Here is a 26328-nt window from a genome sequence, read left to right on the forward strand (position 1 = left end):
CCACACCATCCACACACAGCCGGACACCCCATCCAACACACACACACCCCCATGGAACACAGATACACACCCCACTCAACACACACACACCACCCAACACACACACCCCACCCAACATACACACCCCACTCAACACACACACATATCCCACCCAACACACACCCCAATACCACTCCACACACTCAACCTCTGTGCCCTGACTGCATAAAGACGTGTTCCACAGAGCCAAGTACGCCACAAACTGGTTTAAAAGGCAAACTAGGAAACAATGTGGATCTCACAACGGGCAAATTTCCTTAATAAAAGAACGCTCGTACAGTCAACCATAATCAAGTGGGAGGCCCGTAAGAACGAGATAAGAGATGTGCCTACTCATGTTTCCTTCTGAACAGGGATCCCTAATGGTACCTGGCCACTAACCAAAAGGCTGGCAAAAAAAAAAAAAAAATCCACCCAGAGGCACCCTGGCAGAAAGGCCTGGTGATCTACTTCTGAAAGTTCATCACTGAAGACCCCAAGGAGCACGGTTCTACTCGGACACACACGAGGTCACCAGGAGTCAAGGTCAACTCCACACGTCTGGGGCAGTCTCAGCACACTCCATGTAGCCCAACTAGTTAACCTGGGGAAACTGGAACTCTTACTGGAATTCAGAAAGAAGCTGAAACAGTGTCTCGTAGCCCTGGGCACTGTATGCAAGATCATGTGCACGTTATACGTACAACTTTTTTCCTGTGAAAAGGGGCTGCAGTTTTCAAATTCTCAAAATTATCAGTGATATGCTGGCAACGCTTGCTTGCTTGCTCTGGATCCTGCATCCAGCTCGTCATCATCTGACCTCCAGTTCTTGGGGCTCGAGCCAGCTGCCTGCCATATTTCCTGCCAATCTTGGGTTCGTCTGCCTCCACAGCCGGTAAGCTAGCAGTCTGCCACATGACCTGCCAGTCTTGGGTTCATCAGCCCCTGCAGCTGCATGAACCAGAAGAAGCCTCCAGCCTAACCCATGGATTTGGGACTTGCCAGTCTCTACAAACACGTGAGCCATTTCATTGAGATAAATCTCTGTGTGTGTGTGTATATATACATACACATATATACGTATACACACACACATCACTGGTTTTGCTTCTCTAGAGAACCCAGCCTGGACAAGTCTCCTTCCAGGTCCTCAATTTTCCCCTCGCTTCTCCCTCCTCCCCTCTCCTCCAACTCCCAGTGAGGTTCAAGGCGTATCCTTCCACCTGCTGCTCTCTTACCCCTTTCTGATCTACAGGATTCTTTGCCCTGAGTCTGACTTGTCACTCACCAGCTGCAGATATGCTATCCCACTGCCTGTCCTCTGGTCAAAGGGACCCCTGGTGAGTGTTAATCTCTCACTTCTTTCTAAGTCTCCTTCCACATGACTCCAACTCACAAAATGGAAAGGACACTGGCAGACTGGGCTCAGAGAAAACCACACTGGGCCACGGAGTCAGAAGCAGCCACTGAGAGCTGCTCTTTACGGCAGCACATGCCCGGGTCCTGAGACGCTGCCCTCCATGTGAGCACATGCCCAGGTCCTGAGATGCTGCCCTCCATGGGAGCACATGCCCGGGTCCTGAGACGCTGCCCTCTGTGGCAGCAGCGCTCAGGTCCTGAGACGCTACTGTCCCAGTTCATGTTACTATGTTTGAAACTACTACTTCGAACTCGCTTCAAGAATATTCTACAAATCAATCTGGTCTTCTATCAGAAACGCCAAATGAACAAAGCTTTCCTATAGAACACACTGGTTATAAATAGTCAAATAGGACAAAAGACAGTTGCTAAATAGTTGCTAGATTACCTACTGAATGGATTCCTAATGAATTAATAATACACATTATCATGAGTATAAAAGGCATTACTATTACTGTGCTATTGTCGTCAGGTGCCACCCAGTTGGTTCCGACTCATAATGACCCTTTGTACAATAGAACGAAACACAGCCTGATCCCACACCAACCTCACAGTCGTTGCTACATTTGAGCCTATTGTTGCAGCCACTGTGTCAATCCATCTCGCTGAGGGGTTTCCTCTCTTTCGCTGATCTTCACTTTACCAAGCATTATGTCCTCCAGGGACTGGTCCCTCCTGATAACATGTCCAAAGTACATGAGATGAAATTTCGCCATCCTCGCTTCTAACGAGTATTCTAGCTATATTTCTTGCAAGACAGATTTGCTAGTTCTTCTGGTAGTCCATGGTATATTCAATATTATTTGCCAACATCATGATTCAAAGACATCAGTTCTTCTTTGGTGTTCCTTATTCATCGTTCAGTTTTCACATGCACACGAGGTGATTAAAAATTCCATGGCTTAGGTCAGGCACACCTTAGTCCTCAACGTGACATCTTTACTTTCTAACACTTGAAAGAGGTCCTTTGCTGGAGATTTGCCCAATGCAATACATCATTTTCTTTGTTCTTCTTTATTGTACTTTAGATGAAGGTTTACAGAACAAACTAGCTTCTCATTAAGCAGTACACATATTGTTTTCTGACACTGGTTAACAACCCTACAACGTGTCAACACTCTCCTTTCTCGACCTTGGTTTCCCCATTACCAGCTCTCCTGTTCCCTCCTGCCCTCTAGTCTTTGCCCCTGGCTGGTGTGCCCCTTTGGTATTGTTTTATGGGCCTGTTCAATCTTTGGCTAAAAGGTGAACCTCAGGAGTGACTTCATAACTGAGCTAAAAGGGTGTTCAGGGGCCATACTCTCAGGGTTTATCCAGTCTCTGTCAGGCCAGTAAGTCTGATCTTTATTTGTGAGTTAGAATTTTGTTCTACATTTTCTTCCAGCTCTGTCCGGGACCCTCTATTGTGATCCCTGTCAGAGCAATTGGTAGTGGTAGCTGGGCACCATCTAGTTGTACTGCACTCCATGGTAATTGTGATCCATTAGTCCTTTGGTCTAATCTTTTCCTTGTGTCTTCATTCTTCCTTGCTCCCAAAGGAGTGAGACCAGTGGAGTATCTTAAATGGCCGCTCACAGGCTTCTAACACCCCAGACACTACTCAAAGTAGAACGTAGATCATTTTCTTTATAAACCTTGTTATGCCAATTGAGCTAGATGTTCCCCAAGACCATGGTCCCCACAGCCCTTGGCCGAGTAATTTGGTCCACAATACTGGGGAATCCAGCACAATTTGTTGTACGAGGCAAGGTCATGGAAACGCCATATACACATCCAAACCATCATTTTATTTCTTGACTGCTGCTTCCACGGGCGTTCATTGGGAATCCAAGTGATTCGAAATTCTTGACAACTTCAATACTTTCTCCATTTATCATGATGTTGCTTATTGGTCCAGTTGTGAGGATGCTTGTTTTCTTTATGCTGAGGTGTAATCCATACTGATCTTCATCAGTAAGTGCTTCAAGTCCTCTTCACTTTCAACAAGCAAAATTTTAACATCTGCATATAGCACAAGTTATTAATAAGTCTTCTCCCAAACCTGATGCCACATCTTCTTCATATAGTCCAGCTTCTTGGATTATTTGCTCAGCGTACAGACTGAATAAATAGGGTGAAAGGATACAACACTGATGCACACCTTTCCTGATTTTAATCACGCAGTATCACATTGTTCTGTTTGAAAGACTGACTCTTGGACTATGTACATGTTCCTCATGAGCACAATTAAGTGTTCTCAATTCCCATGCTTTGTAATGTTAACCATAATTTGTCACGATACACACAGTTGAATGCCTCCGCATAGTGAATAAAACATAGGTAAACATGTTTCTGGTACTCTCCTGCTTTTAGTCAAGATCCATCTGACATTGGCAATGATATCTCTCATTCCATGGTCTCTTCTGAATCTGGCTTGAGCTTCTGGCAGCGCCCTGTCGATGTACTGCTGCAAACATTTTTGAATGTTCTTCAGCAAAATTTTGCTTGCGTGTGATATTAATGATGTTGTTCAATAATTTCTACATTCTGTTGGATCACCTTTCTTTGGAATGGGCACAAACATGGATCTCTTCCCACCAGTTGGTCAGGTAGCTTTTTTCCTAATTTCTTGGCATAAACGAGTGAGCACTTCCAGCACAGCATCCTGGAATTTGTGGAAACATCTCAATTGATATTCCATCAATTCCTGAAGGCTTGTTTTTCGCCAGTGCCTTCAGTAGTGCAGCTTGGATTTCTTCCTTCAGTACCATCAGTTCTTGATCATAGGCTACCTCCTAAAATGGCTGAACATCAACCAATTCTTTTTGGTATCGTGACTGTATTCCTTCCATCTTTTTTAGATACTTCCTGTGTCATTCAATATTTTGCCCAAAGAATCCCTCAATATTGCAACTCAAGGCTTGAATTTTTTCTTCATTTCTTTCAGCTTGAGAAATGCCAACCGTGTTCTTCCCTTTTGGTTTTCTAACTCCAGGTCTTTGCACATTTCGTTATAATACTCTACTTTGTTTTCTCCAGGCACCCTTTGACATCTTCTGTTCAACATTTATTTCACCATTTCTTCCATTCTCTTTGGCTACTCTACATTCAAAAACAAGTTTCAGAGTCTCTTCTGACATCCACTTTCGTCTTTTTTTCTTACTTGTCTATGATCTTTGGCTTTCTTCATGTATGATGTCCTTGATGTCATCCCACAACTCGTCTGGTCTTTCGTTATTAGTGTTCAATGTGTTAAGTCTATTCTTGAGATGGTCTCCAAATTCAGGTGAGATACGCTCAAGGTTGTACTTTGGCTCTTGTGGACTTGTTTTAATTTTCTTAAGCCTCAACTTCAACTTGCACGAGCCTTGTTCTGACTGATGATATCGAGCTTCTCCATCGACTCTTTCAACACATATAGTCAATTCAGTTTATACATATTCCATGCAGCAAGATTCACATGTCAAGCTGCCATTTATGCTGTTGAATAGAAGGTATTTCTAACAAATAGGTCGTTGGTTTTGCAAAATTCTATCAGGCAATCTCCCATGTCATTTCTATCCCAAAGGCTGTATTTTTCCAACATCTGATCCTCCTCCTTTGTTTCCAACTTTTGCATTCCAATTACCAGGAATTATCAGTGCATCTTGCCTGCATGTTTGATCAATTTCAGACATAGAGGTTGGTAAAAATCTTCAATTTCTTCATCTTTGGCCTCAGTGGATGGTGCATAAATTGAATAATATTTGTATTAACTGGTCCTTGCAGGCATATGGATATTATCCTATCACTGATAGCGCCATACTTCAGGACAGGTCTTGAAATGTTCTTTGATGTGAATGTGACACCATTCCTCTTCAATTTGTCATAGTAGACCATATGATCGTTTGATTCAAAATGGCCAATACCAGTCCATTTCAGCTCACTATATGCCTAGAATATCAATCTTTATGCATTCCATTTTTGGCAACTTCCAATTTTCCTAGATTCATACTTTGTACATTTCACATTCTGATGATTAATGGATGTTTGCAGCTGTTTTTTCTCATTTTGAATTGTGCCACATCAGCAAATGAAGGTCCTGAAAGCTTGACTCCATCCACGTCATTAAGGTCGACTTTACTTTGAGGAGGCAGCTCTTCCCCGATCATATTTTAAGTGACTTCCAACCTGAGGGGCTCATCTTCTGGCACTACATCTGAAAATGTTCTGCTGCTATTCATAAGGTTTTCACTGGTTGATTTTTTTTCTAGAAGTAGATGCCAGGTGCTTCTTCCTAGTCTGCTTTAGCCTGGAAGCTCTGCTGAAACCTGCCCACTATGGGTGAACTTGCTGGTTATTTGAAATACTGGTGGCATAGCTTCCAGCATCACAGTAGCAGGCAAGCCACCACAGTATGACAAACTAACAGATGAGTGGTGGGTTATTACCGTACAGGTGACTAAAGCCTAGCTCCTGAAGGCCTAACTCTGACGTAAGATATCAAATACTAAACTGATACACAGTTTCATTATTCATTAGCATCACACCACATACCATTCCTGTTAGGCTAACTTTACCAATAAAAAAGTGCTCACCGATTTTTGGCTCAAATGTTGGTGTCGTACAGAGGGCACTGTGTGAAGACTGGAGCTCTAACATGCCAGAATCCTTTTATACCATACAATCATATTACTCACAGATCAGGAGAGACTGTACAAATGACTTATAAAGCTGAGGTCAAGATCATTTACTGAAGTTCAGTCAAAATTTCTTCCTACCGTAGGAGCAGTTATTATTATTTTAAAAGAGGCAAAGAAAAACACACCAAGCCTTCACCAGTCTTCATTAATTTTTGAAGAATGACTGAAAGCCACAACTAAAGACTCAGGGAATGATCGCCTGCAGGCACATGGCAAAGATGGCGTTCTGGGGTACCACAGTGCTGGCCAGGCTTGCAAGGCAAGGCAGCCAGTGAGTGCCCTCTGACTCTGAGCCGGGCACAGCCCCCTAGGAGAGAGGGCCTGTCAGCCTTGAGTCAGACATGCTGGTGCATTCTGGCCAGGTCATGTGGAGTGTCAGGGAATTAGTGCTCAGTTAGCATATTAAGCTTCTGAAGAGGTTGAGCACATCACAGCTACCCCCAGCACCACATCCACAGTTACTGTGATGTTGTCTAGAGTAGGAAGAAGTGGGTAGCCACCACAACCTAATGGGCATGGCCTCAGGAGCCGTGAGCACCAACTGCGTGGAATGTGCTCAGACTGCCCGGGACACGGAAAGACTTAGACTTCAGTGCCCAGCCTGATGGCCTAGAAGGCAGTCCTCCAGATCCTGCAGGGCCCCGAGCTGCACTCCTAGGCCCCATGTGCTAACACCAGCTTCCTGAATTCTTGCTGGGAGGGAGTCAAAGAGCTACCAAAACCAACCCGTTGCTGTCGAGTCAACTCCAACCCATAGCGACCCTATAGGACAGAGTAGAACCGCCGATAGAGTTTCCAGGGAGCTCCTGGTGGATTCAAACTGCCATCCTTTTGGTTAGCACCCATGGCACTTAACCACTACACCACCAGGGCTTCCTAGAATTCTTGCTGGGAGTCAAAGATCTATCAGGAAGGTGTTTTCTGGCAACTTATGTTGATTGGGCATACATCAGAATTTCTAAAAAAGCACTGATTTTGCAAGAAGTAAACTAAGACAATGACTTACCCCAGCAAACGCCCCAGCGTGCAGAACTCAACTTACAAAGCGACCCAGGTGGCAAGATTTTTGTAACTGGGTAGTCCAGACATGCCTTGTTGGTGTTGCACCAGAGACACTGAAAGAAATAAGCATTGGATGAGCAACCAAGTGAGATGTAAAAACCACTCCTCACCACCTCACAGCCTCCAAGCACACCACCACCTCCCTGTGAATCGCCTAAACAATCTCAGCCTCCCAACCAGTCTGCTCTTGGTCCTGTTCCTTCTACTCCGTTCTCAGCACAGCGGCTCTCGTCTGCTCCACAACATGCCACTCAGAAGAAAGCCAAGGCCCATGGGAACCTCAGACTCTTCCTCTTTGTGCTGAGCCAGCTCCCTCCCCGGGGCCTTTGCACAGATCGCTCACCCCACCAGGACGCCCATCCCCTGCACATCTGGAGGCTCCCTGACCTTCAAAAATGTCACCTCCTCAGTGAGCCCTACCCTTACCAACTTACCTTCAAACTGTGACCCTCCCCACCCCCTGCTGGATTCTTCTTCACATCGTGGCCGCACCTCTCACCTCCGTGCACTGTGTCTCATGACTAGGCATGAGGGCAGGCATTTGCGTGCCCCTCAGACATCACCCAAGCAGCCAGGACCAAGTCTGGCCCATATTCATTGAACAGACCATTATGACCACAACGAATCTCTGCTTTTGGTCAGGTACCCTGCATCCCACCTTAGATCTCCACAGCTGCACTGAGTGGGGGGTATCATCGTGCCCAGTTCAAAGGTGATGTAACTGAGGCTAAAGGCTGCTGACTCCTAAATGCTGGAGCGAGGCTGGGGCGGTGCACAAAGCCCAGTGCACACACAGCAACAGTTCACAATGCAGCCTCAAGAGTGCTCAACACTCCTCGTGCAGTGGTGGCTAGAACGTGGCCGAACGCGTCCGCAGGCACTGCGGGACACTGATGCCCCATCTGCCCCTCAGGTGAGAGGACACGGGAATTATGCCTGAGGTAGCGCCTATCATGCTGCAAGAGGAAGACCTTGCTTTGTATTTTATATTTTGAAGCTAACAGTTTAAATTTAGTAGGCTGGAAAATCATGAGTTTTTTTTTAGGAGAAAAGACTATTAACCAGAAAAATTCAGAGGAAGCCTGGACTTACCCAGGGCTATTTACGGAGTGTCCACTCTAGCGTCTTGTGTTTACAATGGTTCAGGCTGTACGTGATCAACAGCAGCAAAACTCTGCTTACCGTGGCCACCTGGGTCCCTCTTCCACCTCAGGAGCTAAGTAACGTGTATGGACAACACTCAGGTGGTGCCTGCAGTTTCCCATAGGACAGTTTAATATGCCTGAGAAAGGCCAAAATAACACTTCATGGCTATCTTGAGAAACATTTCCACAAATCCCAGAAAGCAGAACCTTTGAAACACACAAGTGGCCCTGGCTTTAGGAAAGGTGTCCCCATCTAAGGATTACGTGATGATTCATGCTACTTACAGAGACATTTTTCAGGCACTCTTCGCAGGTTCTGTTTGAGTTCTGAGAACAAACTGTGGGCAAAAATGAATAAGTAAATCACTGAGAGTTGTGGGACAGGAACAGCAGATCGCGAGGGGTAGGGGGCACTGACGAAATCACCCTGGCACTGGACTCTGAGCAGAACCACAGGATCAACATCCTCCCGAGGCCCCCTGGGCAACACCCCACCTTCAGGGTGCGCAGACATACGCAGGGCAGACATTTACTGAATGCTGCTGCGAGCGAGGCAGCAACGGGACATAGGTTCTCAGGGGGAAAGGTGACTCAGAACACACAAGGGGGCGTTTTAGGTCGCTGGAACTCAGAAGAGGTACTGAGTGTGTTTGATCACTAGCGGACTGGAACCTGCAGCTGGGTAGCCAATATTCTCTGGAGCCGGAGCCTCTGTCTAGAGCTGCGGCGGTGCCACTGATACTCCCAAGAAGCCCGCCAGGGTTTTCACACCCACGCACAGAGAGCCCGTGACTGACGGCAAGGCCTCAGTCCCCCCAGCCACCCCCACAGCATGGAGTGGGAAGTGCCGTGGAATCGGCTGCTCCAATCATGTTGCGGGGGGGGCCTGGGACTCTAACCAGGACTTGCAGCACTGTCACTACAGGAATGGTCAAACTCCAACCAGCTGACAGCTTTGGAATCCAAGCTAATCAGAAGAGAAGGGCTTTACAAACAAATGATCTCCAGTATGCGGACATGCAGTTGCTGATGGCTTACTCCCCGCTGCTCCTTGAGAACGCGGGTGCATGCACGCACATGCACACACGCACACACACATACACACACAGAAGAGAGCTCTATCCTCAATGCCAATAGTCAGCAGCGAAGTAAAGACTCAAACCCCAACAAGATACCACCATACCCCCCACCAGAACGGCTACAATTACAAAGATGACAGTACCCAGTGTTGGCGAAGATGGAGCTACAGGAACTCCTGCGGTGCTGGTGGGGAGTGAAATGGATCAAATGCTTTGGTACAAGGCTCGGCAGCTGCTCAAAAGACACATACGCACTTATCCTCTGACCCTACAGTCCCACTCAGCCAAGATTAAACAGCACCCTTCGCAGAGTCTCTGAGGATGGTCTGTTAGGTTTCTGTTGAAGCTTATTTTAAACAACTTGAAATTTTCAGAGCCACAGATTCTATTCAGCCCTGAGAAGTTAATGCTGACAACCAGTGATGAGGAGGAAGACAGGGCTGCTGAGGTTTCAGTTCTCCAGTGACGTGGCCTTGGGGGAAGAGATGTGCAACGTGGGGTATGGGGGGCAGAGGCCCTGGCGGGATGGGGCAGACCTGGCATAAATAAAAACTTTCAATGTGAAAGCTCACTTCCTAGCTCTGGCATTGGAAGGGTTTAGGCACAACACCCAGCAGCAGGGGGCGCACTCAGCACCCAAGCCGTGGTCTCTGGATGCTGCTCCCCGCTAATAGGAGCCAGGGCTCCTCAGAGAAAATGGTTAATACCAGCACTGGGGCTGGGACAGGACGAGACCAGCCTTGAACAACTTGTGCCAAAAAGTCAGAAGTACCCACAACTGATGGACAAATGGCAAAACCCAAAAGCCAGCCTGGAGGGGTGCTCCCAGTCACATCTGGGACAATTTATACATCAAAATGAAGGATGACATGAATGGATATCACCCTTGAATAAAACAGTCCATGATTTATACTGACATAAAGTAAGTAAAGAGGAGGCCGACTAGTACACACGGGAGCAATGGTAAGTTTTGCAGCCATCACAGCTAACACTGATGCAGGTTGAGTTACCTGTGGGTGACTGTAGAGTGAGGCGATCTTATAGTCTCAAAGCCCCTCCCACAGATCAGTCATCATCTTGAACAAGGTCAAAGTTATTACCCAGTAACCTATGAACAACACAATAATGGGACAAGGTGGCAGCCGGTACGCCTGTGGGGACACACTGAGAAGGACACAGCGTCAGAGCCAGCCATGGCCTCCCACTGAAGTGCACCTGAATCACATCTTGAGGAAGTAACCACGCGCACCCAAACTGAGGGAGGGGACTTCCACAAGCCAGCAGTGTGAAAAGAGAGGATGAGGAGCTATCCCGCTAAGGGAGAGTCAAGAGACATTACAGCTACATACCACGTGTAATCCTGGACAGGTTAGGGGGAAAAGACCACTCATGGGATACGTGGTCAGATTCGTACATGGACTGTATAGTAAATCAAGCATCAATCAGTGTTAAGCATCTGGGTTTTGTGCATCATACTGCAATGTGTAAGAACGTCCTTGAGGCGGGGCCAAGATGGCTGGCTAGGTAGAAGCTACTTCGGATCCCTCTTGCAACAAAGACTCAGAAAAACAAGTGAATCGATCACATACATGACAATCTACGAACCCTGACCATCAAACACAGATCTAAAGAGTTGACCTGAGTGACAGGTGAGTGAAAAGCCGTGCCCTAAACCAGCAACTGCTTCTGGAACCCGCGACCCGCTCCACAGCCTTGAGCCCTTGCAGTTCCCTGGTGCTGAGAGGCAGGGCTCATAGTGGCTTACTGAGGTGGGGCAGGCATGGGACACAGCCCTAACCCCTAGCCCCCTGGGGTAACCTCCATAGAGACTCAGCCAGTGCAAACAGGCGGCACACTGACGTGGCTAAGGAGAGAACAAACGAGCAACCTCAGGGAAGCAGTGACTGTTTTCGGAGCCTGGAGCCAGCGTCCCAGTCAGAAAACCTTGGTGCCGGGCTTTGGACTGGGCCCAGGGGAGCTGAGCATGGCATCCTGAGACGGCGCAAACACAAGACACAGCCCTAGCCCCCAGAATTGACCTCGGGAGAAGTCCAGCCAGTGCAGGCAGGCAGCACAGTGACGGCTGACAGGAAGAGAAATCACCAGGTGGTAGCAATTGATTTTGGAGCCTGGAGTGCGGTGTCCCAGCCAGGGAACCTTGGCACTGGGCTTTGGACTGGGAGCGGAGGAACTGACCACGGCTTCTGAAACAGCACAAGCACAGGATGAGGGCCTGACCCTCGGGGGCAATCTCGACCCAGCCAACGCACAAAGGCTACACGCCCCTCGGGAATCTCAGATAAAACAGTCATCACCAAGCAATATAAGTAACTTTGTCTATATTCCGGGGTGCTACTCTCTCCTATCTATCTGATCCCTCCTCTCCCCTTCCCAGACAGCTTCATTAACATTGGAATTTCCTGGGCCAGAGAGTGAAGTGCTCTGCGGGTTCTTTTTTTTGTTTTTGTCTTTTCCTAACCCATTCTCCTGGCCTAAGAGAAGCAGCTACAAAAAACCCAGGGACCAAGAATCCTTCCCTGACTTCCCGAAATTGGACTAAAAATATAGAACCAGCTCTAGCCAAGCATATGAGATCCACGGTCTTGGGCTTTCATCCCTACAGGGAACAAGGTGGCTATTATAATGCAAAGGCAATTCTGATAGTGATCTGACTGTAATTGTTTTAGCTGATTACTGGAAAGACAAGTTTCCCAGGTCTGATATCCCCACTATTAAACAGAGCCCTCACTGACCCACAACAGGGAACTGAGGGCTGAAGCTCCACCCAAACCACGCAGCCTCCTGCCATAGGGGTCTGAGGATAGTGACATCTACCAATCTGTAGAGGTACATGCACTGGGTGCCTAAGATACAGCTGCAGAGCCCACCGACCAAACTGCTTTAGGAATAGAGACACACCTACCTCACTGGCACTTGGGGGAAGCCTGTCAGCATCCTGCCCCCCCGGAATGTGACCCTCTGCTGCGACTAGAATCTGGTGCACACAACTAGCACTACTACTCCTCTAAGTAAATAGGTGACAGTCTACCCCACACACTTGGTGACCCAAAATCAGATTCTACTCAAGAATAGTGAATGGACTCTTAGGCTTATATTTCTAGTAACGGCCCAAACCAGCTGGTAAGAGGACATAAGTGATTCAAAGGCTACAACAATCAAGACAGCACAATCTAGTAGCCCCTCTACGTATATTGAAAGAAACCAAAACAAGATAAGACTCAGTGAGCAAATATAAAATAAATCATTACAATATCTTGTAGATGGCTCAGAGACAACAGTCAATATCAAACCACATAAAGAAGCAGACCATGATTGTTTCTACAACTCCCCAAATTAAAGAATCAAAATCTTTCCCAAATGAAGATACAATCCTGGAATTGCCAGATGCAGAATATAAAAAACTAATTTACAGAATGCTTCAAGACATCAGGGATGACCTCAGAAATGAAATAAGGAAATCTACAGAAAAAGCCAAGGAACACACTGATAAAGCAGTTGAGAAATCAGAAAGATTATTCAAGAACACAGTGGAAAAATTAATAAGCTGCAAGAATCCATACAGAGACAGCATTCAGAAACCCAAAAGATTAACAGTAAAATTACAGAATTAGACAACTCAATAGGAAGTCAGAGGAGCAGAATCGAGGAATTGGAATGCAGAGTGGGAGAGTTGGAGGATAAAGCAATTGACACCAATATAGTTGAAGAAAACTCAGATAAAACAATGAAAAAAATGAAGAAACCCTAAGAATTATGTGGGACTCTATCAAGAAGAATAACTTGCGTGTGATTGGAGTTCCAGAACGAGGAGGGATAACAGAAAATACAGAGAGAATAGTTGAAGATCTGTTGGCAGAAAACTTCCCTGACATCATGAAAGACGAAAGGATATCTATCCAAGATGCTCATCAAACCCCATATAAGATTGATCCAAAAAGAAAATCACCAAGACATATTATCATCAAACTTGCCAAAACCAAAGAAAAAGAGAAAATTTTCAAAGCAACCAGGGATACAAGAAAGGTCTCCTACAAAGGAGAATCAATAAGAATAAGTTCAGACTACTCAGCAGAAACCATGCAGTCACGAAGGCAATGGGATGACATATATAGAGCACTGAAGGAGAAAAACTGCCAGCCAAGGATCATATATCCAGCAAAACTCTCTCTCAAATATGAAGGTGAAATTAAAACATTTACAGATAAACACAAGTTTAGAGAATTTGCCAAATCCAAACCAAAGGTACAAGAAATACTAAAGGAAATTGTTTGGTCAGAAAATCAATAACATCAGATAACACCACAACACAAGGTCACAGAACAGAACATCTTGATATCAACTCAAATAAGGAAATCACAAAAACAAATTAAGATTAATTTACAAAGAAAAAAATGCTCAAAACAGGGAATCACTGAAGTCATTATGTAAAAGATCACAATAATCAAAAAGAAGGACTAAATACAGGAGGCATAGAACTGCCATATAGAGAGGAAAACTAGGCGATATACGACGATACAAGTTAGGTTTTTACTTAGAAAAATAAGTGAAAATATTAAGGTAACCGCAAAGAGGTCTAACAATTCCATAACTGAAAATAAACACCAAGAAAAACATAACGACTCAGCAAACATAAACTCGACTACTATGAAAATGAGGAACACACAATTTACGAAGAAAAATGTCTCAGCACTAAATGAAATTGTCAACAACACACACAAAAAGGCATCAAAATGACAGCACTAAACACATACTTATCTATAATTACACTGAATGTAAATGGACTAAATGCACCAATAAAGAGACAGAGAGTCTCAGGCTGGATAAAGAAACACGATCCGTCTATATGCTGCCTACAAGAGACACACCTTAGACTCAGAGACACAAACTAAAACTCAAAGGATGGAAAAAAATATATCAAGCAAACAACAATCAAAAAGGAGCAGGAGTAGCAATATTAATTTCTGACAAAATAGACTTCAAAGTTAAATCCACCACAAAGGATAAAGAAGGACACTACATAATGATTAAAGGGACAATTGATCAGGAAGACATAACCATATTAAATATTTATGCACCCAATGACAGGGCTGCAAGATACATAAAACAAACTTTAGCAGAACTGAAAAGTGAGATAGACACCTCCACAATTATAGTAGGAGACTTCAACACACCACTTTTGGAGAAGGATAGGACTTCCAGTAAGAAGCTCAATAGAGACACGGAAGACCTAATGCTACAATCAACCAATTTGACCTCATAGACCTATACAGAACACTCCACCCAAAAGCTGCAAAGTATACTTTTTTTTCTAGTGCACATGGAACATTCTCTAGAACAGATCACATATTAGGTCATAAAACAAACCTTTGCAGAATCCAAAACATCAAAATATTACAAAGCATCTTCTCAGACCGCAAGGCCATAAAAGTGGAAATCAATAACAGAAAAATTAGGGAAAAGAAATCAAATACTTGGAAACTGAACAATACCCTGCTCAAAAAAGACTGGGTTATAGAAGACATTAAGGAGGCAATAAAGAAATTCATAGAATGCAACGAGAATGAAAACATTTCCTATCAAAACCTCTGGGACACAGCAAAAGCAGTGCTCAGAGGCCAATTTATATCAATAAATGCACACATACAAAAAGAAGAAAGAGCCAAAATCAGAGAACTGTCCCTGCAACTTGAACAAATAGAAAGCGAGCAACAAAAGAATCCATCAGGCACCAGAAGAAAAGAAATAATAAAAATTAGAGCTGAACTAAATGAATTAGAGAACAGAAAAACAATTGAAAGAATTAACAAAGCCAAAAGCTGGTTCTCTGAAAAAATTAACAAAATTGATAAACCATTGGCCAGAATGACTAAAGAAAAACAGGAAAGGAAACAAATAACCCGAACAAGAGACGAGATGGGCCATATCACAACAGACCCAACTGAAATTAAAAGAATCATATCAGATTATTACAAAAAATTGTACTCTAACAAATTTGCAAACCTAGAAGAAATGGATGAATTCCTAGAAAAACACTACCTACCTAAACTAACACAATCAGAAGTAGAACAACTAAATAGACCCATAACAAAAAAAAAGAGATTGAAAAGGTAATCAAAACACTCCCAACAAAAAAAAGCCCTGGCCCGGACGGCTTCACTGCAGAGTTCTACCAACTTTCAGAGAAGAGTTAACACCACTACTACTAAAGGCATTTCAAAGCATAGAAAATGACGGAATACTACCTAACTCATTCTAGGAAGCCACCATATCTCTGATACCAAAACCAGGTAAAGACACCAAAAAAAAAAAAAAAGAAAATTACAGACCTATATCCCTCATGAACATAGATGCCAAAATCCTCAACAAAATTCTAGCCAATAGAATTCAACAACATATCAAAAAAATAATCCACCACGACCAAGTGAGATTTATACCAGGTATGCAAGGTTGGTTTAATATTAGAAAAACCATTAATGTAATCCACCATATAAATAAAACAAAAGACAAAAAAACCACATGATCTTATCAATTGATGCAGAAAAGGCATTTGACAAAGTCCAGCACCCATTCATGATAAAAACTCTCGGCAAAATAGGAACTGAAAGAAAATTCCTCAACACAATAAAGGGCATCTATACAAAGCCAACAGCCAACATCACTCTAAATGGAGAGCCTGAAAGCATTTCCCTTGAGAACGGGAACCAGACAAGGATGCCCTTTATCACCACTCTTATTCAACATTGTGCTAGAGGTCCTAGCCAGGGCAATTAGGCAAAAGAAAGAAATAAAGTGCATCCGGATTGGCAAGGAAGAAGTAAAATTAACTCTATTTGCAGACGAAATGATCTTATACACAGAAAACCCTAAGGAATCCTCCAGAAAACTACTGAAACTAATAGAAGAGTTCGGCAGAGTTTCAGGTTACAAGATAAACATACAAAAATCACTCGGATTCCTCTACATCAACAAAAAGAACATCGAAAAGGAAATCACCAAATCAATACCATTCACAGTAGCCCCCAAGAAGATAAAATACTTAGGAATAAATCTTACCAAAGATGTAAAAGACCTATACAAAGAAAACTACAAAGTACTAGTGCAAGAAAATAAAAGGGACCTACATAAGTGGAAAAACATACCTTGCTCATGGATAGGAAGACTTAACATTGTAAAAATGTGTATTCTACCAAAAGCCATCTATACATACAATGCACTTCCAATCCAAATTCCAATGACATTTTTTAATGTGATGGAGAAACAAATCACCAACTTCGTATGGAAGGGAAAGAAGCCCCGAATAAGTGAAAAAAAAAAAAAAAAAGCATTACTGAAAAAGAACAAAGTGGGAGGCCTCACTCTACCTGATTTCAGAACCTATTATACAGTCACAGTAGTCAAAACAGCCTGGTACTGGTACAACAACAGGCACATAGACCAATGGAACAGAATTGAGAACCCAGATATAAATCCATCCACATATGAGCACCTGATATTTGATAAAGGCCCAGTGTCAGTTAATTGGGGAAAAGATAGTCTTTTTAACAAATGGTGCTGGCATAACTGGATATCCATTTGCAAAAAAATGAAACAGGACCCATATCTCACACCATGCACAAAAACTAACTCCAAGTGGATCAAAGACCTAAACAGAAAGACTAAAATGATAAAGATCATGGAAGAAAAAATAGGGACAATGTTAGGAGCCCTAATACAAGGCATAAACAGAATATAAAATATTACCAAAAATGACAAAGAGAAACCAGATAACTGGGAGCTCCTAAAAATCAAACACCTATGCTCATCTAAAGACTTCACCAAAACAGTAAAAAGACCACCTATAGATTCGGAAAAATTTTTCAGCTATGACATCTCTGACCAGCGCCTGATGTCTAAAATCTACATGATTCTGTTAAAACTCAACCACGAAAAGACAAAGAACCCAATCAAAATATGGGCAAAGTATATGAACATGCACTTCACTAAAGAAGATATTCAGGCAGCTAACAGATACATGAGAGAATGCTCTCGATCATTAACCATTAGAGAAATGCAAATTAAACTATCATGAGATTCCATCTCACTCCAACAAGGCTAGCATTAATCCAAAAAACACAAAATAATAAATGTTGGAGAGGCTGCGGAGAGATTGGAACTCTTACACACTGCTGGTGGGAATGTAAAATGGTACAACCACTTTGGAAATCTATCTGGCGTTTTCTTAAAAAGTTAGAAATAGAACTACCATATAACCCAGAAATCCCACTCCTCAGAATATACCCTAGAGAAATTAGGGCCTTTACATGAACAGATATAGGCACACCCATGTTTACTGCAGCACTGTTTACAATAGCAAAAAGCTGGAAGCAACCAAGGTGTCCATCAACAGATGAATGGTTAAATAAATTATGGTATAGTCACACAATGGAATACTACACATCGATAAAGAACAGTGACGATAAAGAACAGTGACGAACCTGTGAAACATTTCATAACATGGAGGAACCTGGAAGGCATTATGCTGAGCGAAATTAGTCAGAGGCAAAAGGACAAATACTGTATAAGACCACTATTATAAGATCTTGAGAAATAGTATAAACTGAGAAGAACACATTCTTTAGTGGTTACCAGAGCGGGGAGGGAGGGAGGGTGGGAGAGGGTTATTTACTGATTAGTTAGTAGATAAGAACTACTTTAGGTGAAGGGAAGGACAATACTCAACACAGGGAAGGTCAGCTTAACTGGACTGGACCAAAAGCAAAGAAGTTTCCTAGATAAACTGAATGCTTGGGTCAGCGGAGCAAGGGCGGGCGTCTGGGGACTATGGCTTAAGGGGACTTCTAATTGGCAAATTCTATTGTGAAAACATTCTGCATCGCACTTTGAGTTGTGGCATCTGGGGTCTTAAATGCTAACAAGCGGCCATCTAAGATGCATCAATTGGTTTCAACCCACCTGGATCAAAGGAGAATGAAGAACACCAAGGTCACAGGATAACCATGAGCCCGAGACAGAAAGGGCCACATGAACTAGAATAGAGACTTACATCATTCTGAGACCAGAAGAACTAGATGGTGCCCGGCCACAACTGATGACTGCCCTGACAGGGAGCACAACAGAGAACCCCTGAGGGAGCAGGAGAACGGTCGGATGCAGACCCCAAATTCTCATAAAAAGACCAGACTTAATGGTCTGACAGACTAGAAGAATCCCGGTGGTCATGGTCCCCAAACCTTCTGTTGGCCGAGGACACGAACCATTCCCGAAGACAACTCATCAGACGTGGAAGGGACCGGACAATGGGTTGGAGAGAGATGCTGATGAAGAGTGAGCTACTTGTATCAGGTGGACACTTGAGACTGTGTTGGCATCTCCTGTCTGGAGGGGAGATGGGAGGGTAGAGAGGGTTAGAAACTGGCAAAACGGTTAGGAAAGGAGAGACTGGAAGGAGGGAGTGGGCTGACTCATTACGGGGAGAGTAAATGGGAGCACGCAGTAAGATGTATATAAGCTTATATGTGACAGACTGACTTGATTTGTAAACTTTCACTTAAAGCACAATAAAAATTATTAAAAAAAAAAAAAAGAACGTCCTTGTTCCTAGAAATGTCCTCGTTCTAAATACACCCTAAAGAATTTAGGGGTAAAGGGTCACTTATAGCTTACTCTCAAATCCTTTGGTAAAAATAGTAACACGCAGATAGAGAGGGAGTGGCAAAGCAAGTGCGGCATGCTGTGAACCTAGAAGGGGATTCAGGAGCTCCCTGGACTAGACCTTCAACCTTTCGGTAGCTTTGGAATTTTTCTGAGTAGAGAGTTGGGGTGACAGGCCCTGGGGAGATCTGCACAGCTTTTTAAAAATCATTTACAAGAAAGAACACACTTCCTTCTCACCCATCTCAGAGGGTGGCCCTCTTCAAGCCATGTAAGCCTGGGAGGATGGGGAGTAAGCCTCCTGGATGGGGACTTGCCTTTGTAGCCAGGTTTGGATAACTGGTCTTCGGCAAACAAAAAGAATTACACTGCAGGATACACACCACACCCCACAATTCTCCACGGCCTCGCGACTGCAGGCCACCATGAGGCACAGGAGAGCCTGGGGGTACAGAGCCAAGGCCAGTAACCAGGCCTTGACAGGGTAGGCTTGCGATGTAAAGGGGACATCGGTGTTACAGTCTTCACTCAAGGTCGCTACAAAAGCTGGGGGAGGCCATGATGGTCTCTCATCTGGAAACACCATACCACCTCGCACAGGAAGACAGGAAAAGGTGCCACCGTTGATGCCTTCCTCACAGCCAGGCAGAGTGTGATTTCTCCAATAGGTCACTACACTGCTTATCTCATCACGGGGTGTAGAAAACCAAGTGCTTAAAGCCAGAGATAACAAAAAGAGGCCTGTGATTCTTAAGTCCAATGCTGAGGCAAATGTCCTGTGACCGAAAGTTTTCATTTCTATCCTATTTATCAATGGTGAGAAAACCTGAAAGTCTCATTCATGTGGGAAATTAAATAAAAAGACAACAAAGGTCCTTCTGTTAAGACACACTAAACCATGACCCACTTTTGAGTTGTCGCCTAAAGTTTCAGTTAATTCATTAAGTACAAAAGTACACACAGGAACATGTGTAAAGTACACACAGGAACATGTGTAAAGTGGTACATTTAAATAAAGAAAAGATGAAGTGAGCTATTTATGGTGCGTGTGTGTCACACGGCAGGCCAAGGGCCCCAGTCTGCCATGCCCCTTGGGAATAGGACAAGCCCATTGTGAAAGGGGCATCGTGCCAGCCAACCCAAGGACAGAAACATGAAGAGTGTCAACACTGTCCATTTCAGGTAAGAAATGAGGGGAAAATTTATCTAGACAAAAAGTCCCTGTCATCGTGCTATCTCAGTAATGTCAGGGCTGAAGACTGTTCCCTGTGTATAATGTAACATGTCACACAATTTACTGACTGTCCTTGGGGTCAGGCCCCAAGGAGCTTTCTCAGGCCACAGACCCTTCCACACTGGAAGCCTGACTGCAGGAGAAGCAAAGAAAGACCTCCACCAAGGCTCTCCTTTTAGGAGCAGCAAAAGAAGGTCCTCCCAGGGGCCATCTTCCCTGCGGGCAGGCAGATGAAGCTCTCGGATGAGTCCAACCACACATACAATTAAAAACCATCAAGGTTTTTTAATTCCATTAATTTTGCTGTCAAGATCTTCAGTACATCATGGGTTCCTAATGACTCCTCTCCACCAAAACACTCAAGAAGACATTTAAAAGTATTGGTGTGATGCATCCTTTGAACTCACATAGTACCCTTGCAAGGAAAACACGTGGAAAATACTAACAGTCGCATTCCTACCGTGTGACAAGCACCACATCACATCCTGTGTGCAGGAGGAGGGCGGGGCCGGTTGCCGTAAGAGGCACTCCTCTGAGAATGTCATAGGCTGGTACATAGGTTAGTGTCCTCGGAGACTGCGCGACACCATCCCCACCACGTGAAGACTGTTCCTGATGAGAGAAAGAGGCACTTGCCCACCCAGCAACCTGGGGAGTGGCCGGGAGACACAGAGGTGATGCCTATGAATGGAAGCACAGTTGTACAGCTTCCAGCTGGATCAGTGCTAAGAAGGCAGCCCTGTGGCTGACATTGAATTTTTACAATCACAGCTCTGATTTAACTGCCACCTGTCACAGTCCACTTGCATTCACTTCACATGGTCTCTGGACCTTTAGACATCCAGATGCAACACTAAAATCGGAGCAGCCAAATCGTGTTTTCATGAGCCTGGGTCGGCCACTTCAGGGTTGTTTTCCTGACACCTATCCTGTAATAATGCCAGAGCAAACATGCACTGAAGCTATTGATAAAGAGCGGCTGGTGTGATCACTGAGCCCTGGTGGCACAGTGGTTAAGAGCTACGGCTGCTAACCAAAAGGTCAGCAATTCGAATCCACCAGGTACTCCTTGGAAACCCTATGGGGCAGCTCCGTCTATAGAGTTGCTATGTGTCAGAATTGACTCGACAGCAACGGGGTTGGTTTTGGTTTTTCTGGTGGGACCTGACTCTTGGCAGACACCCATTCTGTTTGGTGAAAAGTACTCCTTCCACCCTTGTCCTCTGAAGTCAATTCAGACCAAAGCTCCCTGTGCACTGCCATCTGACTCCTTTACTAACAAATTTCAAGAAGGCTGCATTGCTAACATCTTAAGCACACATGCAAGTAGGTAAGAAGGAACAGATAAGAAGCAACAGTCCGACCCAGAGCAAACATTCAGTAAGAGAAAAAGTGTTTTGCTAGGCTGGTGTTTAACAGACCTCCACAGGGCCCAGGCTAACCTGAGCTAAAAACATTAGCCACTCCAGCTAGGCCCAGGTCAACCTTAACTTTAAAGGTCAGGAAAGTGAACAGCCCACCTGTGGCTCTACTGCTCACAACTAGAAGCCCTGGTGGTGCAATGGTTGAGTGCTTGGCTGCTAACCAAAAGGCTGGCAATTCAAACCCACCCAGCAGCTCTGCAGGAGAAAGACCTGGCGATCTGACTCCGTAAAGATTACAGTAAAGAAATCTCTGTAGGGCAGTTCTACTCTGTCATGGGGTCGCTACGACCGAGTCAGAACTGACCTGACAGCAGCAGAGTTTGGTTTTGGGTTTTATGTTTGGAAAAAAAGTGTCAGCGCTGTTTTCATGAAACTCAAACCTCATTGGGCATCTGTATCAGAATCAACTCAATGGCCCCCAACAACAGGGATCTCAGTGAGGACTCCACACACGGCAGCTTAAATCCTTCCATGATTTTCCCCACCCCTGCTTCTCACTGCTCCCCCTGCCCAATAACACTCACCTTCCCTGGACTTCTTGAACTCTTTGGGCCTTAAACCATGCCGTTCCCTCCACTACAACTGCTCCCCAACACACGCCCAGCATCCCAATTACTTGTTTCTTGGTCAGTCTTCCCAGGAACTCAGCTCCTCAAAGATAGGACCTCTGTCTGCCAGTCACGACAATGGCTCCAGCACCAGGCACAGTGAACAGGTAGGATGAACAAACAGAAAAGCCAGCTGCAGGTCTGCAAACTGCAGACACCGAATCCCTTGCTTCAACAGAACAGACACTGACAGCCTTACTTTGATAAAATCTTCCTTTCCTGCACTTAATTAAGGCACACAACAACCCAAGTTTTCACCACTGCACCTGGAACGCCTTGGGGTCTAAGCTTTGAATGGTGAGCAGTGGAGGGGTGCCCATCACACACCTAGTCCCTCCCAGTTCTCCAGGTGTCTGAGACAGTGCCTGGGAGGCAGAGGAAAGCTGAGGGCGGGCCCGTAGCCAGGAAGACCGGCCTTAAATCCTGGCCCCTCCACCTACCAGCTGTGGAACCTCGAGAAACTTTTTAAGCTCTACTTCCAGACTCCAAATATTATACCCCGAGGATGTAATAGCTCTCTCCTCGAGGGTGGAGGAGAGGTTAAGTGAGACGCAGTCCGCCAGGCGGTGTGCCGAGCCAGGGCGCCATCCGCACAGACAGCACCGAGCACTCCCGCGGACCCCACCCCGCGGCCACTTTACACAACAGCGCTGGCCCCTGGTCCCGGCTAAAAAAAAAAAAAAGCTACCGGGGCCGAATTGTCTTGCAGAGTCATGCGCGAGGGGACAGCAGAAGTCAGACCAAGACCAGGAATTGGCCACCGTGTCCATGTCACTAAGGACCGCCCGCCTGGGTCGTCTCTTCTGCAGATGTCCGGAGCCCCAGGTGGCGGGACTGGGTGTGGCTATCGGAGAGCACCCCAACTCGGGGGCTGTCAGACGCGAGTCTCCCGCAGGACGCGCTCGGGAAGGCCCGGGGCCCCTCGCCGCCTCCGGCGCCCGCCCCGGCGCTCCCCCGCAGCCAGGGGTCGCCGTGTCTGCGGCGGGACGATGCGGGGCAGCTGCGATCTGCGGGACGGGGTCGGCGACTGTGGCGCAGCCGCTCGAGGGGCGCGGCCGGGCAGGGAGGAGAGCGCGTCCCGACCCCGTCACCGACCCTGCCCGCCTCATGACCGACCTCTCCCGCACCCAGCCGGCCGGCCCTCACCTGCCCCGGGCGGTTGCTGCGCAGCTGCCACCGGGAGGAGCAGCAGGAGCAGCGCGAAGCCGCCGAGGGGCAGCGCCCAGCGCAGCGCCGGGCCGCGGGCCCCGCCGAACGCCATGGTCGCTCGGGCCCCGGTCGTCAGTCGTCTGTCGGTCAGTCAGAGCGGAACGGCCCAAGCTCCGACGTCAGCCCAGCGATCTCCGCCCGGAAGAGCAGGGGCGCCGGAAGCTGGCCGGGTGGGCGGGGCTCGCCCCTCACTGCGCAGCCGCAGCTCTGTCCATCCGCCGCCCTCCGCCTCCGGCCCGCCCCCTGGGCGGTATGCGGCTCAATGCGCAAGCGCGTCGGGGGGACGGTCAGGGGAGGGGTTGTGTGATGATAGTGGGCCGCTTGGATTTGTCCTTAAAGTGATGAGGAAGTCGGGAAGGTCACTTTAGCCTGGTTGAGCTACCGTCCTTCCCGATTGGTCCTATACCGCGTAGCGAACACCCCGCGTTGCGGGCACCCTCTTCCTCGATACCCTCCTCCCGGATCCTCCCTTCCCGAGCACCTTCGTTCCAGCTCCCTACCCCCGGGGCACCCCAGTCGGCTAATAGAGCGGGTGGACTCAGCTCAGCGCCCCCACGCAGTGGCGTCACTCGGGGGTTGTGAGCGGTAGGATAGCACCGGGTGACACTGTCAGAGGGCTTGACACCAGAATGACTATAAAATTTTTATGCAGCGTTTAAGCCAAAAATTTTTATAAAAATACCCTTGTATTTAGTTGTAACAACAAAAAGATTTTTCATAAGCCCAGCTTACGTGTATCAATATACGTACAAGGCTGAAACTCTATGCTGATTTACTTTTTGAACCTTCTAATGCAGGACAGAATCCCTGGTGGTGTAGTGGTTAAGAGCTACAGCTGTTAACCAAAAGGTCAGCGGTTCACATCCACCAGGGGCTTCTTGGAAAACTTACGGGACAGTTCTACTCTGTCATGAGTTGGAATTGAGTGGATGGCAACGTGTTTCGTTTGGTAATGCCGGCCAGTCAGGGCCATCGTTGTTACCCAGTTACCATGGTGCTTGGAATCATGTGTTTTTGTCTGCATCTCTGTATTTTTTAGTCTGCATCTCTACGCATGTTCTGTGTTTGTTTCTGCCCGGTGTTTTCATAGTCTCTGATTTTGTCAAATTTTCTGGTTTTTTAGCTACAATATCGTGATAATTAGTGTTTGTGAACCTATATCGATAACTTTTGAGGATGAGCTAGTAATTAAAGGAAAAGGAGTGATATGTGGGAATTACGATTTACGAGTAACATTAGTACAAAAACCTTACTAAGGATTCTGTATGCTCTGGTATGGGATGGCAGCATGAGTTACTGGTAGCACTGGGTGACACCAATGCAGGTGACGCCACTGCTCCCAGGTTTCAGGCTTGGGCCATTTGTACCTGCGCAAGGCCCACACCAGGTCGCTTGGCAGCTGGTCACCCTGGAGCCAGTCCTGGATGCTCCCCCTCCCCCAATCCCCAGACACTTGTGTGCATCTGCTCCAGGCATGCTGCTTGTCACGTGGGCCATTTCAGCCATTTTAACCACCGCTGTGGTGTTCCTTCAGAAATGTCTCAGCTCCCCTTAGAACAACTGGGCAGTGCCTCTGGTGTGGCCTCGAATCCTGCCTGGGAAGTTTCTGGTGTGATTAACTCCTGAAGGTCTCCTTGACCACTGGGGGGTGGGAGCCAGTAGACAAGTTCCCCCACATGGACAGTTCCCTGGCTCCTGGAATAGCCCCCCGGGATGCAGCCCCAGTTGCCTGAAGGAGGAGTGGTGGTGGATGACACATCCTCACGGTGCTCCCTCTCTGTCCCTATCTCACTCTCCAGTCCTTTACCTCCCAGTTATCTACCTGCCTGCCCCCAAGCCTCTGTCTCAGGCTCTGCTATCAGGGAACCCCTGCTGAGATACTGCTAACGCTAAATTTAAAAAGGTTCCTCTTAACAAAGTTATAGATGACCCATAACCTTGATCTTGTCATCCACAATATCAAGGTGACCTTAACCTAGCTTAGGTCACACAATCAAAAGTCAAAATATGCCATATCCAAATAAAGAATTACTCTATTCTTCCTGCCCTTTAACTTTCCTTATCTTCATCAAATGTTCATACTGTAATTTTTGAGAATTTAGTTATTTGTGTACATAAAGAACATTCAAAACAAGCTCAAAATTGCTTTAAACTTTTATTACATTCTCAAGATAAGCTTCGATTCTTTCTCTTTTTTCCTTGTGGATACTGCAATATCTCATGCTCACTTGAGTTAAATGTTCTTTGTTGCCAGGATCAATATTTGGCTTCTAATGAAGAGTCACTCACATTTTTTTCACTTCTCACCCTCCATGACTTAATGCCCTTTTTATATTGGACTGTGTAGTTTAGTGTATTCAAGTTTGGTAGCTTTAAAAAATAATAACTAAAAAAAAAAAAAAAAAAACAGACTGCTACTTTTTAAGGTTACATTACTGTTGGATGACAGATTCTGGAATTGAGTTATAAAAATGTTAAGAAGAATTTTATTTGCAAGTAACCCAAGTTGCTGCAGCAAGAAATCCTGGCACTCAAGAGAAGATACCAAAGACTTCAATCTGAGAAAGATAGTGGCCTTCTTTTATAAGAAGATTTGAGGAAGTTAGGTGAGAAAAAAAGGGGGTGGGAGGACAGGTTCTACAAAGGTATCATTTAAGCTGATTTAGGAAATAATATTGGAGTCTTTGTTCCCTGTCCTTGAGCATAGAGAACGTGACCCAGCTGGAGCTGGCTCACAAGGACTCACAAGGACACTTCAACTGGGTTTTGAGATAAAGACAACAGATAGAATAACCTT

At 45.7% G+C, this 26328-nt stretch overlaps 1 protein-coding gene across 2 annotated transcripts in view; it reads right to left on the minus strand.

The window, feature by feature from the left end:
- Positions 1 to 23658, minus strand: part of PTTG1IP (PTTG1 interacting protein) — a 36242-nt gene extending 12584 nt beyond the window's left edge. Inside the window, exons 1-3 of one of the 2 annotated variants that reach the window (XM_010598683.3) lie at positions 23469 to 23658; positions 8591 to 8643; positions 7105 to 7213 (exon numbers count right to left, since the gene is read on the minus strand). In XM_010598683.3, coding sequence (XP_010596985.1) covers positions 7105 to 7213; positions 8591 to 8643; positions 23469 to 23583 — 277 coding nt within the window. In that variant the 5' untranslated portion in view covers positions 23584 to 23658. Of the gene's footprint in view, positions 1 to 7104; positions 7214 to 8590; positions 8644 to 20750; positions 23257 to 23468 lie in introns of those variants that run through there. The other variant, XM_064279562.1, reaches the window with a different exon arrangement.
- Between the last annotated feature and the right edge of the window lie 2670 nt (positions 23659 to 26328).

The sequence above is a fragment of the Loxodonta africana genome, chromosome 2 (assembly GCF_030014295.1).
Source record: "Loxodonta africana isolate mLoxAfr1 chromosome 2, mLoxAfr1.hap2, whole genome shotgun sequence".
In the NCBI taxonomy this organism is placed as follows: Eukaryota; Metazoa; Chordata; class Mammalia; order Proboscidea; family Elephantidae; genus Loxodonta; species Loxodonta africana.